A 13080-nucleotide genomic window follows, 5' to 3' on the forward strand; every position below is an offset into this window, starting at 1 on the left:
TTCCTTCCTTCCTTCCTTCCTTCCTTCCTTCCTTCCTTCCTTCCTTCTTCCTTTCTTTTTTTTTCAGCATCTCTCTCCATTATCCAGGCTGGAGTGCAGTGGTGCGATCTTAGCTCTGCAATCTCTGCCTCCAGGGTTCAAGTGATTTTCATGCCTCAGCCTCCTAAGTGGCTCACCACCATGCCTGACTAATTTTTGTATTTTTTGTAGAGACAGGGTTTTGTCATGTTGGTCAGGCTGGTCTCGAACTCCTGAGCTCAAGGGATAAGCCCGCCTCAGCCTCATTACAGGCATGAGCCACTGCGCCCTGCCCTTATATCACTAATTTGAGTTGAATACATTTAGTAACTCATTTTCTTTTGCAGGTATAATCAACACCATACTGGACAAGAAAGAAGCAATTAATTTATCTTAACGATGTTTCCTGGTACAATGGTGTTATGAAGTTTCATGGTGTTTTATCAATGGACATCCATTTGCAGCTCTCATTTCCAAGCAGGTAATGACTTTCATGGTCAAATGTATGGTTTTTCCTTGTCTTTACAACCTAATATATTTGGTGCTACAGAGGATTAAGTGATAGAGCATAGGAAGAAACCTCATCATTGCAGTGCCTATTGGAAAGAAGCTGAAACTATGGAATCACTGCGAAAGGACCTGCATCTTCGAGAATTCAGTTGGTACAAGTGCATAAACCAAAATTAAGGGCAGAATAGACATGGCAAACTCAATGATTGCTCCATAAAGATGACCAGTCTGGGTAGACTCTGTATCAAACAACTGGAATCAAAAGCTCGGTGCCCAGAGGAACAAAAGCCAAATAAGCAGCCCACTACGATGTACTATGTGTATAATAACGTATTATAATACAGAATGTCAAAATACCTCAGTTACCATGTGGAAAAATTCCATGTGCTAAGGACAAGAGGTCCATATGTATTTGTGTCAGGTAGATGGGTTCAGCGCATTGCTTAAGCATTAACCTCCACTGGCACAAAGATGCAGCTGCTTACCTATTTCAAGATTTTGTTCCTCATCTTCTTCTTCTTCCTCTTCTAAATAATAGTCCCCTTTCTCTTCCTTTTTCACAATTTCCTTAGGGTCATTTAAATGAATTATAAAATTGTGCTTGTCCTTTATCACTCTCACTTTGATAAAAGTTGGGCCTGAGGAGGAACCATAGAATAGAAGATGGGCGATTAGGATGCCACATTAAGCTCCTCAACAAGATGGTTACACAATGCTCCACAGAAACCAACACAGGAACAGAAAACTAAACACTACATGTTCTCACTTAGGAATGGCAGCTAAACATTGAGAACACATGAACACAAAGAAGGGAACAATAGACACCAGGGCTATTTGAGGGTGAGGGGAGGGTGAGGACCAAAAACTACCTGTCAAGTACTCTGCTTATTACCTAGGTGATGAAATAATATGCAGACCAAACCTCTGCAATATGTAATTTACCTATAGAATCAACCTGAATATGTATCCCTGAAACAAAAATAAAAAGGCAGCATAGAATATAAACCAGGGAGGGGAAATGCCTAGAGATGTCAACACCTCTATAAGACAAAGCCTAAGGAAATAAAGTAATGGTGGAATTCCAGGCATAAATGGCAGGGAGACCAAGGAGGTATTTGCAGGCCTTTTAGTCACATTTCAAACCCAATTTCAGAAGAGAAAATGAACTGGCTGAGGCAATGTATGCCTATAATCAATATTATGATTCATCAAATGATATAATTAATGTGAAATGGTTTTGCGACTTCTAAAAATTATGTGTTAGTTTTGGTAGCTATTATTATTATTGTGGTAGTTAATAAAAATTTTTCCAACAATGCTTTCTCTTTTTTAGTGTTCAGACCCATTTTTTTTTGTTTTAAAAAAAAAATTGGCTATCTCCTCTCAATTTGGATTGAGCTATCAACCCTCAAAATTGACAGAACTAGGAGAAAATACTGAATTCACTATCAATCACCTGAAACTTATATGCATTGTACGCTTATGCAAATCTTAGTAAGAGCTACAATAGGTGGATGTTGGGAGCAGGTTCCAAGCTCTGTGCTCAAAAGCCACACCAGAAAAATGCAATAAACTCACAGAATGTGCTTGGTTTCTGGGATAACAAGGTGTGCTGTAATGAAAATTATTACTTAATTGCTTATTGCAGTTACTATTACTTTTTACCAGTTGTATGGAAGTATTTTAATATTTTAACAACTAGAATGGTCATATTAGCATGTATCAGTTAAACTCTTGACTGACCTATGCCTTGTAGAGTCAATTACAATAGAAGAAAGTGTGAAGTCTGAAAATGCTGACTGTGGCACCTAAATGTATTGTAGGGGACAGAATAACACGCTCGCCTATCAAACTCAGGAGTAGAGGGCCCCTGTTTATCTGAAATGCATTATTATCTTTCCAGTCATTAACCGGTTGCTTTCAAAATGTACCTTTTTCAAACATTGTCTTTTCCACTTCAATCTGCCCACCATCAGAAGGATACAGGTAGTAATTTGACCCTGAGATTTGAGTAGGTATATTTCCCATATTGTATCCGTGAAACTAGAAGAGAAAATATCATGCTTTGAATGTGAAGCTTCAATAGACAAAAATCAACTTATCAGTGTTAGCCAACTAAAGTTGCCAGAAGCTTAATTTCGCTAAGTATGTCTGTCACTTTGCAGACTCAGAGGCCAGTGTTCATATTATTTTTAGAAACATCTATGGTGTTATAACAGGCAGAATTAAAGATATTATGTTAAACTCTGTTCATCGGTACATTCTCATAACCTAGTGAAAATTGAATTATCATACTATTGTCAAGGCAGTTCAAGAAGAAATCAAGTTCTCATTCACTGGTTGTTGATTTTCTGTTTAAAGTGAACTGATGCTGGGGAGAGTGGACACTCCACTTAAGAAGGTCATATGTAGAAGATATTTTTTACTGAGTGTTGCTAACAGAGGTCCAGGGGATTTAATGCATGCTAAAACTTGAGAACAACTGGTTTAGAGGAGTAGCTACAAAGCACAGGGGCTGTTAGATTTCTTTCCATTTTTTTTTTTCCCATTAGGTTTTCCTCATAACAGCTAGCTGAGAGAGAATTGGCAAAGGGAAGCTTTTACAAAAGCATACAAGCCAGAAACATGATTGCCCACAAAGAGACAACAAAATGTAGTCAGCAAGTGTCATCGTCTGAGACAGAAAAAGCCAACTTTTGTGTTCACTTATTTACATATATCTATAAGAGTACGTCTGTGTCAAATTTCTACCTTTACTGACCTTAGCTAGGTTCGTGGCACTCAAATGAAAAGTGACCTGAGGCTGTTTTCATCTTGATGATTGACTAGAAACAAGGTTCTAGACATCAGGGGTGGAATACAGGTTTGAGCTCACTGATACCAGAAGAAACCCTAGGCCTACTGTGGTGGCAGTAAAAACAAAAGAATCTTACAATAGCTGTATTTTCCCAAAACAAATAGGAATAGCCCAAAGAGACTAAGTTTTACAGAATTGGAGCGTACTGAGTAAGTTATCTCAGGTTCTGGTTGGTGGGGGGACTCTTCTATTACTTCTTGGACCTTGATTGGTTCTTCTTTAGATTTCTCCTTGTGAGATGGTTTTTTCTTCAAAGACCTACTATCTTCTTTCTCTACGTTATCCTTGCCTTTCTTTTTACCAGCGTCTTTGCTCTTCTTCTCTGCTTTCTTTTCTTCCCTTAAGCGCTCCTCTTCTGCTAATCGATCTTGCTCTTCTTTCCATGCCTGTAAACACATTTAAGAAATTTAAATTTAACAGGATTTTGAAATGCTTAAACATAGGTCCCATTCAGGTTCATTTTGGAGAATATTTAACATGATTTTTGTTAGTGTATCTCTGACAAATCAAAATACTGAACTAGAAACCTTGACGTCATCCTTGATTCTCTTTCTCACTCAACTTCTGTCTACTAAATCCCGCCAATTCTCCCTTAGAGATGTCTCCTCACTTCAGCTTCTTCTCTCGTGGTTTATTTTGCAATTTCCTAGGTTCAGGTCTTCATTATCTTTAGCCTGGACCATTGTAGCAGCCTCTTAACTGGTCTCCCAGTCTCCTATCCTTCACATGAGTCTGATCTTTAATTTAGGTCCTAAAGATAGTTTATTAGCAATGTGGAAGACTAGATGTTCAGAGAAACATACTTGGGACAAAATAATTCAAAAATGATGGATAAAATAGGTAAAATGATGGAGGGTAAGTCTCCCGTAAGCACTCCTAACCACAAGCCTGTCCTCACATAGAGTTGTGGCCAAAATACAGATTACCTTAACATTTTATTTTAAAACAGTTATTGAAGCAGGAAAATAGGGTCTAGAGGCAGGGAACAAAAGGCTGATTCACACTTCAGCAATGACAGGAAACGTCCTCTGCTAGGGTGTAGGTCAAGTAAATGACTTTGTAACTTTACTTCCTTCTCTCCATTTACATAGAGCGTACCCCAAGTAACCAATGGAATCCTCTAGTGGGTATTTAAATTCTCAATAATTCTGTAAAGGGGTCTTCGAGCTCCTATGCCTGGAACCATTCCCACACTGTGGTGTGTACTTTCATTTTCAACAAATCCCTTCATTCCTTCCTTCCTTTGTTTGTGCATTTTGTTCAGCTCTTTGTTCAAGATGCCAAGAACCTGGACTCCTCCACCATTAACATTATGATTTGATATAAGCTCACAAATGAAAATCACAAAACACGCAGAAGTAAACCACTTTGAGTAAGAAACAAACTGTGAAATCATATCTACAAAAACCTCAGATATTGTAATTACCAAATAGAGAATATAAGGTAAGTTTTAAAACATGCTCAAATAAATAAAAAGAAGTATTAAAAGCATAAGTAAGAAAGAGAGGATTATCAAAAATGGCAAGGTGAGTTTGAAAGACTTCTTGAAAATGGAACTGAATTTTTGAAAAGGCAGTATTTGAACAGATAATGCCTGAGACATTTAGAGAGTTGAAGAAAGATGTTCATACTAACATTAAGGAAGACCAAGAAATCAAAAGCAGGAAATAACATTGGTGTATTGGACTTAGCTCATATTAACTTAAAAGAGTTTATTGTTAAATTTTTAGAAATTTTGTGAGCCAACTGTTAACCATGATCATCATCTAAAAATTATATAAATTTGCAATTAAGAAAATATTAAAAACAAATGCAATAAAGACTCAAAACTTACCACAATGTAAGTATTTTGTGACATTTCACTATTGTCTATGCTCTGGAGTTTATTTATGTCAATTGTAATGGTATCATGACAACATTATATGATGGTGTGCTACTGCATAGCACTGCCAACTTCAGTGTTGTCATATAGTAGCTTGAAATCAGCTATTGTAGGGGTACTTACACTACAAACACCAGCAAATGCTACAAGTCAGGACTGATTGATTGTTTATTATCTAGATTTAAGAAAGTGATGGAGATCATGTTAATAATGCAGACTAGCTGTTATATTGTTACTAGCACAGAAAGGTGAGGAAATAGTCTTCCATTATTAAAAAACGATTACTTGACTCAGCAGAAAAGTTGCTAATGTTATTGACAAATGAGTGACATATCCTTTCTTTGTTTCACTTTTGTCTTACTTGTTAACATAAGAATATCAGCATTCATATTAGAACTAAATGTGTTTATCAATTGTAACCATAGCTTGGCTAAGGATACAACAGTTTAGCAAAAATCAATTTGCAGAAATCAAAATGCTATTTGGAATTTATGGGTCGCTATATGGAATTTACATAAATAATATTATATGCTTTATTATTACATGTAAATTTTGTATTTTATACATATACTCTATATCAGAAACATTTATAACTTATGTACATATATGTATACTTTCGTTTTCCTAGAGTGCTACTGCTTAAGCATTTACCAGCACACCACTGAATGTTTTCAAAGCAGCTAGAGAGAAAAGATAAACTGTTCACTTTGGGAGGCCAAGGCAGGCAGATCACAAGATCAGGAGTTTGAGACCAGCCTGGCCAACATGGTGAAACCCCATCTCTACTAACAATACAAAAATTAGCTGGGTGTGGTGGTGGGCGCCTGTAATCCCAGCTACTCAGGAGGCTGAGGCAGGAGAATCGCTTGAACCCGGGAGGCAGAGCTTGCAGTGAGACGAGATGGCGCCACTGCACTCCAACCTGGGCAACAGAGCAAGACTCTGTCTCAAAAAAAAAAAAAAAAAAAAAAAAAAAACTTGTCTATGAAAGAATGACAAATTAGATGGACAGTCAACTTGTTAACACCCACAATGTGTCAGCAAGGAAAATGTGAAAAAATATCTTAAGAGTTGATATGGTTTGGATTTGTGTTCCTGCTCAAATCTCATGTCGAATTATAATCCCCAGTGTTGGAGGAGGAGCCTGGTGGGAGGTGATTGGATCATGGGGGCAGATTTCCCCCTTGCTGTTCTTGTGATAGTGAGTGAGCTCTCAGGAGATCTGGTTGTTTAAAAGTGTGTAGCACCTCCGCCTTCATTCTCTTCCTCCTGCTCCACTCATGCAGGATGTGCCTGCTTTCCCTTCCCCTTCAGCCAGGATTGTAAGTTTCCTGAGGCCTCTCCAGGCATGTTTCCTGTGGAGCCTGCAGAACCGTGAGCCAATTGTATCTCTTTTCTTAAAAAATTACCCAGTCTTAGGTAGTTCTTTATAAAAATGTGAGAACAGACTAATACAAGAGTGATAAGAGGAAATAAAAAAGCCAACCAAGAATTTTATAAATGAAAACTATGTTTAATGAGTAAGGGCAAAATAAAGTCATTTTTCAGATAAGTAAAAACTGAGTTTAATAGCAACTGTGATATTGGGGTATAATAAGAAACAGATATTTGGTCATCTTTCCTGGCTCCTGGCACAGAGCCCCTAAGTCCCTTGGAATTTCATAAGTGATAGGAGCATCTTTTGCTCTAATGAGGCAACTCTTGTCATGTTCTTCAGGATAGGATGTGGGCTGTCCAGAAAGACCAAACCTTGATTAGAAGTTTGGGACTTTCAGCCTCATCCCCAAACCCCTCAGGAGGGAGGAGGAGCCAGAGATTGAGTTAATAATCTATCACGCCTGCATGATGAAACTTCCATAAAAACTTCTAAACGACAGGGTTTGGAGAGCTTCTGAACTAAGATGGTGAATGCATCCAAGCTCTGGGAGAATGACACACTCCACTTCCGTGGGGACAGAAGCTCTTGTGCTTGCGACTCTTCTGGATCTTGCTGTATGTACCACTTTATCTGGCTGTTCATTTGTATCCTTTATAATATCTTTTTATTATCAACCAGAATAGTAAGTACAGTGTTTTCCTGAGTCTTATGAGACATAAGCTTTCTAGCTAGTTATCAAACCCAAGGAGGTGATTGTGGAAACCTCCAAATGAGTAGCCAAGTCAGACAGAAGTGTGCGTACCCTGGGTACCCAAAAATTGTTACTTGCGATTGGCATCTGAAGAGGAAGCAGTCTTGTGGGAGTGAGTTAATCTATAAGGTCTGTGCTAACTTTGGGTAGTTAGTATCAGAATGGAATTTCATTGTAGAACACCCAATTGGTGTCTGGAAAGTTGCAGATTCAGTTGGTGTGGCAAAAAAAACACCCACAAATTTACTGTCAGAAGTATTGTGAGTAAAACAGTTCATAGCAACAAACCCCCCGTAAAAGAACTTCTAGAGCAAAGACTCCTGAAACATAAAGAAGAAATGCCCAAGGAAACAAATGGTAAGCATGGAGATAAAGCTAAAACAACATTGACCATGTAAGACAATTACAATGAGGTCAGGCACGGTGGCTCACGCTTGTAATTCCAGCACTTTGAGAGGCCCTGGAGGAGGTTTGCTTGAGCCCAGGAGTTCGAGACCAGCCTGGGCAACATAGTGAGGCTCCATCTCTACAAAAAATTAAAAACTTAGCTGGGCATGGTGGCACACTGCTATAGCCCTAGCTACTTGGCAGGCTGAGGCAAGAGGATCATTTGAGCCCAGGAATTTGAGGCTGCAGTGAGCTATGATCATGCCACTGCACTCCAGCCTGGGTGACAGAGCCAGACTCTGTTCCTAAAACAAAAAGTAATAAATAAATAAATAAATAAATGAAACCATTACAATGATAATGTTTAATTTGTAGGAAGACAAAAAAAATCAAGATAAAACTTAAGCATCAGTTTAAATCATTTTAATAGTTCCTGGAATTGTTCTGAAAGAAAAAAATATTTTGTTAAGTTTAGATTTCATTAAATTATACTGAAATTAAGTTAAACTGAAATGATATAACAAGTTAAATTTCTACAGCAATCACTAGTAGGAAGAAAAATTGCATATATATTAAACTTTTCCTATAAACGGCCAGAGAGTCAATATTTTAGGGCCAAGAGGCAATATCAAGGACATCCATGTAGGTACTTATGCAATGAGAGAGAAAAGAAATTTATACAACTATTTTACTGACAAATAATTGAGTACAATCTTTAGTAACAAGAAAAATAGAATTCTTTTTTTGTGTTGGGGGAATAACATTTCACTTATTTAGAGTGAAAATCAAAGTTCCCTATTATCAAAGTGATTGCAAAATGAAAAGAGGAAAATAAACTTAATACAAAGAAAGCAAGAAAGGAGGAAAAGAAAGGATCATAGAGAATATATAAAATACAAAATAGGTTAGTTGAATAAAGCCCAAACACGTCATTAATCAGAATAGATAAAATGGAGTCTACTTTCCTGCTAAACATCAGTGTTCATCAGACAAGACTTTTAAACATCTATTTGTAGTCCTTGTTTACAAGAAACACACTTAAAATATAGTTTTTGTTGCTCTTGTGAATAAAATTTATTATTTGTTATGTTTTCTAATTGGTTATTGCTGGTGAATAGGAATGCCAGTGATTGTTTTCAACGTTCATCTTGTCTACACCTGCACTTCCTCAATTCTTTTTAAAGTCAACACAGAGTGACATCAGCGAGATGGTGGAATAGGACTTTCCAGAACTCATCCCTCACAGAAACATGGATTTTAACAACTACCCACACATGAAAATACCTTCACAAGAGCTAGGAAACCCAGGTGAGAGAGTATAGCATCTTAATGTAGCTTGGAATTAAGAAGACACAGGCTGGTATCTGCAGATCACCCCTCCACACCTGCCCCAGTGCCAGGCCAGCCCCTGCAGACTCAGGCTCTAGGCCCACCTCACTGTCAGGCCCACTTCAGTGGTCCCATCATTCAGGCTGCCTCTAGCACCAAGCTGGCTCCCCGTGGCCCCAGGCTTCAGGCCTGCTCCGGTAGACTCAGCCTCTAGGTCCTTCCCGATGCTAGGACAGTTCTCAGATCCCAGACTTCAGGCTGGCTCATGCAGATCCAGCTTCCAGGCCCTCATCATTGCCAGGCCAGCACCTATGCTTTCCAGTTGCAGACTGGCTACTGCTGACTCAGGACCCAGTCTGCCTGAAAACCAGGCAAAACTCTGCAGCCCCAGACTCCAGACTGGCGAGTGCAAAACCTATCCTCCAGGAACCCCCGGCACCTGTTAGTATCCAAAAACTCAGCCTCCAGGCCGGCCCTGTGAACACAGACTCCAGACTTGCTTAGTGCCAGGTCATCCCCTGTGGCACCAGGTTTCGGACCAGCCCCTGAGGCCTCATGTTCCAGCAGACACGAGGTCCAGGACTGCTCTAGCAGACTGAGGTTCCAGGTCCATCCCAATAGACCCAAGCACTGGGCTGGTTCCTGTGAACCTCGGTTCTAGGGTCACCCCTGCAGAGTCAGGTTGCAGGCTGACCACATGGTTCTAGGACCCAGGCCTGTCCTCATGGCTCAGCACCACGTCAGCCCCATGCTCCAGGCTGGTGCCCAAAGCCCCAGGCTACAGTGGACCCAGGCTTGCCTCCATGGACTCAGGCTCCATGCCCATCCTTGTGGACCTATTTGTAGGCCCATCCAAGTCTCTGGCCAGTTCCTGCAGACTCAGGCTCAAGGTCTGCTCCAGTGTCAGGTCAGCACTCAAGGACCGAGGCTCCAGGCCCACCTCAGCCTGGAGGTTGAACCCTGTCAACAGATTTACCCCAGTGGACTCTGGTGACAGGCTGGCTGCTGTGGATTCATGATCCAGGCTTGTCAGAACAGACCCAAGCTCCAGGCCCACCTCAGCAGACCCAGGCTTCAGGCTCAAGCCTTCAAACCCAGAAAAGATAAATAAAACAATTCAACTTTCTGTTAAAAAATTAATGAAACTAAATTTGTTTTTCAAAAAAATAAACATGAATAAACTTTTAGCTTAACTAAAAAAAAGAGAGAGGACTCAAATAAATACAATTGGGAATAAAAGAGGAGACATTACAAACAGTACCACAGAAATACAAAGAATCAGCCAGGCATGGTGGCTCACGCCTATAATCCCAGCACTTTGGGAGGCTGAGGTAAGTGGATCACGAGGTCAGGAGTTCAAGACCAAACTAGCCAATATGGTGAAACCCCCTCTCTAATAAAAATACAAAAATTAGTCAGGCATGGTGGTGCCTGTAGTCCCAGCTACTCGGGAGGCTGAGGCAGAAGAATCGCTTAAACCCGAGAGGCAGAGGTTGCAGTGAGCCGAGATCGCACCACTGCACTCCAGCCTGGGCGACAGAGCGAGACTCCATCTCAAAAAAATACATATATAAAAATAAAAATAAATAAAATAAAATACAAAGGATCACAAAGGGTACTATGAATAATTACACACTAATGAATTGATAACCTAGATGGAATGAATAAATTCCTAGAAGCATACAACTTACCGAGATTGAGTCATGAAGAAATATAAAACTGAACAACAATGAAGAGACTGAATCCGTAAGAAAATGTCTCCCATCATGAAAAGCCCAGGACCTGATGGCTTTACTAACGAATTATCTCAAACATTTAAAGAAGTAATACAAATTCATCTCACTCTATGAAAAAAATTAAAGAGAAGAGAATACTTCCAAACTCATTTTATGAAGCCAACATTACCCTGATACCAAAGCTAGACAAGGACATTGCAAGAAAATAAAATGACAGGCCATTGTCCCTGGTGATGTTAGATGCAAAAATCCTTCAAAAAATTCTAGTAAACTGAATTCAACAGCATATTTGAAAGGCTCATTCTTCATGATTAAGTGTGATTTATTCCTGGGATGCAAAGATGATTCAACATATTCAAGTCAATATATGTGACACGCCATATTACAAAATGAAGGATAAAAATCACATGATCATCACAATAGATGTGGAAAAAACCTATGACAAACTCAAATATCCTTTCATAATAAAAACTCTCAACAAAGTAGATAAAGAAGAAATGTGGTAGATAAAGAGGAAATGTATCTCAACACAATAAAAATGTCCATGCTACCCAAAGTGATCTACAGATTCAATACAATCCCTATCAAAATTCCAATGTCATCTTTTCATATAAATAGAAAAAAATCCTAAAACTTATAGGGAATTACCAAAGACTCCTAATTGCCAACACAATCTTGAGCAAAAATAAAAATGCTAGAGGTATAGTTACAGTAGGTAGCTAGTCAGGCATGAGCAGGGCAGATGAGGGCTGCCACCCATTACACACAACAGGAATGCCAGATGACCATCAGGTGATGGCCAGGCAGTTGTTAACTGTCTGTCTAAAATAATAATTGGTCACAGCTGGTGCCAGGGAAGGGGCGTCTTCCAGTAGATGGAAAACACCTGAAACTGGTGATCAGCAGCTTCCCAGTGAGACTTCAGGAGTTGGGTGAGTGGGCTCAAAAATGTGCGTTAAGAGGCAAAATAGTGGAGTTTAACTGGTATATGAACTTCCTCTAGGAATGCTAGACTGGTAAGGGAAGAACGCCTCAAGTGAGCATGCATACAACTCCAGAAATCATACTATGCCTGCTCCCCTCCCAAATGCTAGCAGGCCACTGCACATGTGGACAGCCCACCCCAAGGGAAGAATCATGGGAGAAGTAATGCAAGACCCTGGAGTACGCCAACATTTAAAACACCAAGTCAAAACGTCAAACTGTGCACTTGATCTCTCAAGTCACCTGCTCAGCCCTTTTCCAAGTGTACTTTATTTCGTTTCATTCCTGCTCTAAAGCTTTTTAATAAACTTTCAATTCTGCTCTAAAACTTGCCTCAGACTCTCCTTCTGCCTTATGCACCTCAGTTGAATTCTTTCTTCTGAGGAGGCAAGAATTGAGGTTGCTGCAGACCCATATGGATTCGCCACCGGTAACAGTATCACACTACCTGATTTCAAAATGGTTAGCTATAAAGCTATGGTAATCAAGACACCATGGTACTGGCATAAACACACAGACCAATGGAATACAATAGAGGGCCCATATGTAAATGCACACATGTACAGTCAATTCATATTCAGCATAGATGCCAAGAACACAAAATTGAGGAAGACCAAGTTTTTCAATAAATGGTGTTGGGAAAACTGGATATCCACATGCAAAAGAATGAAATTACACTCTTATCTAATGTCCATGCATAAAAAACAACACCAAATGGATTAAAGACGTAAATGTATGTCCTGAAATTATGAAACTACTAGAAGAAAACACAAGAGAAATCTCCATCACATTGTTCTGGACAATGATGTTTTGAATATGACCTCAAAAGCACAGGCAACAAATGCAAAAATAGACAAATGGCATCACATTAGACTAAAACCTTCGCACAACAAGAAAACAATCAACAAAGTGAAGAAACAACCTATGGAATACGACATAATATTCGAAAACCTGCAACCGATAAGAAGTTAATATCTAAAAATATACCTAAGGTACTCAACTGAGTAGCAAGAAAACAAATAACCCAATTAAAAACTGAGCAAAGGACCCAAGCAGACATTTCTCAAAAGAAGGCTTACAAACGTCCCACAGGTTCAGGAAAAAAAAGCCCAGCATAACTAATCAGCAGGGAAATGCAAATTAAACTCATGATGCAATATCATCTCACACCTGACAGAATGGCTATGAGAAAAAAGACAAGATAATAAATGTTGGGGAGGATGTGGAGAAAAGAGAACCATGGTACAC

General features: G+C 39.3%; 1 protein-coding gene across 1 annotated transcript in view; it reads right to left on the minus strand.

Moving 5' to 3' along the window:
* The window catches only part of SPAG17 (sperm associated antigen 17), a 232641-nt gene that overhangs the window by 88070 nt on the left and 131491 nt on the right, over nt 1-13080 (minus strand). Inside the window, exons 21-23 of the mRNA XM_025390599.1 lie at nt 3532-3771; nt 2460-2571; nt 1014-1166 (exon numbers count right to left, since the gene is read on the minus strand). Coding sequence (XP_025246384.1) covers nt 1014-1166; nt 2460-2571; nt 3532-3771 — 505 coding nt within the window. The remainder of the gene's footprint in view (nt 1-1013; nt 1167-2459; nt 2572-3531; nt 3772-13080) is intronic.

Source organism: Theropithecus gelada, chromosome 1, assembly GCF_003255815.1.
Source record: "Theropithecus gelada isolate Dixy chromosome 1, Tgel_1.0, whole genome shotgun sequence".
Classification (NCBI taxonomy): domain Eukaryota; kingdom Metazoa; phylum Chordata; class Mammalia; order Primates; family Cercopithecidae; genus Theropithecus; species Theropithecus gelada.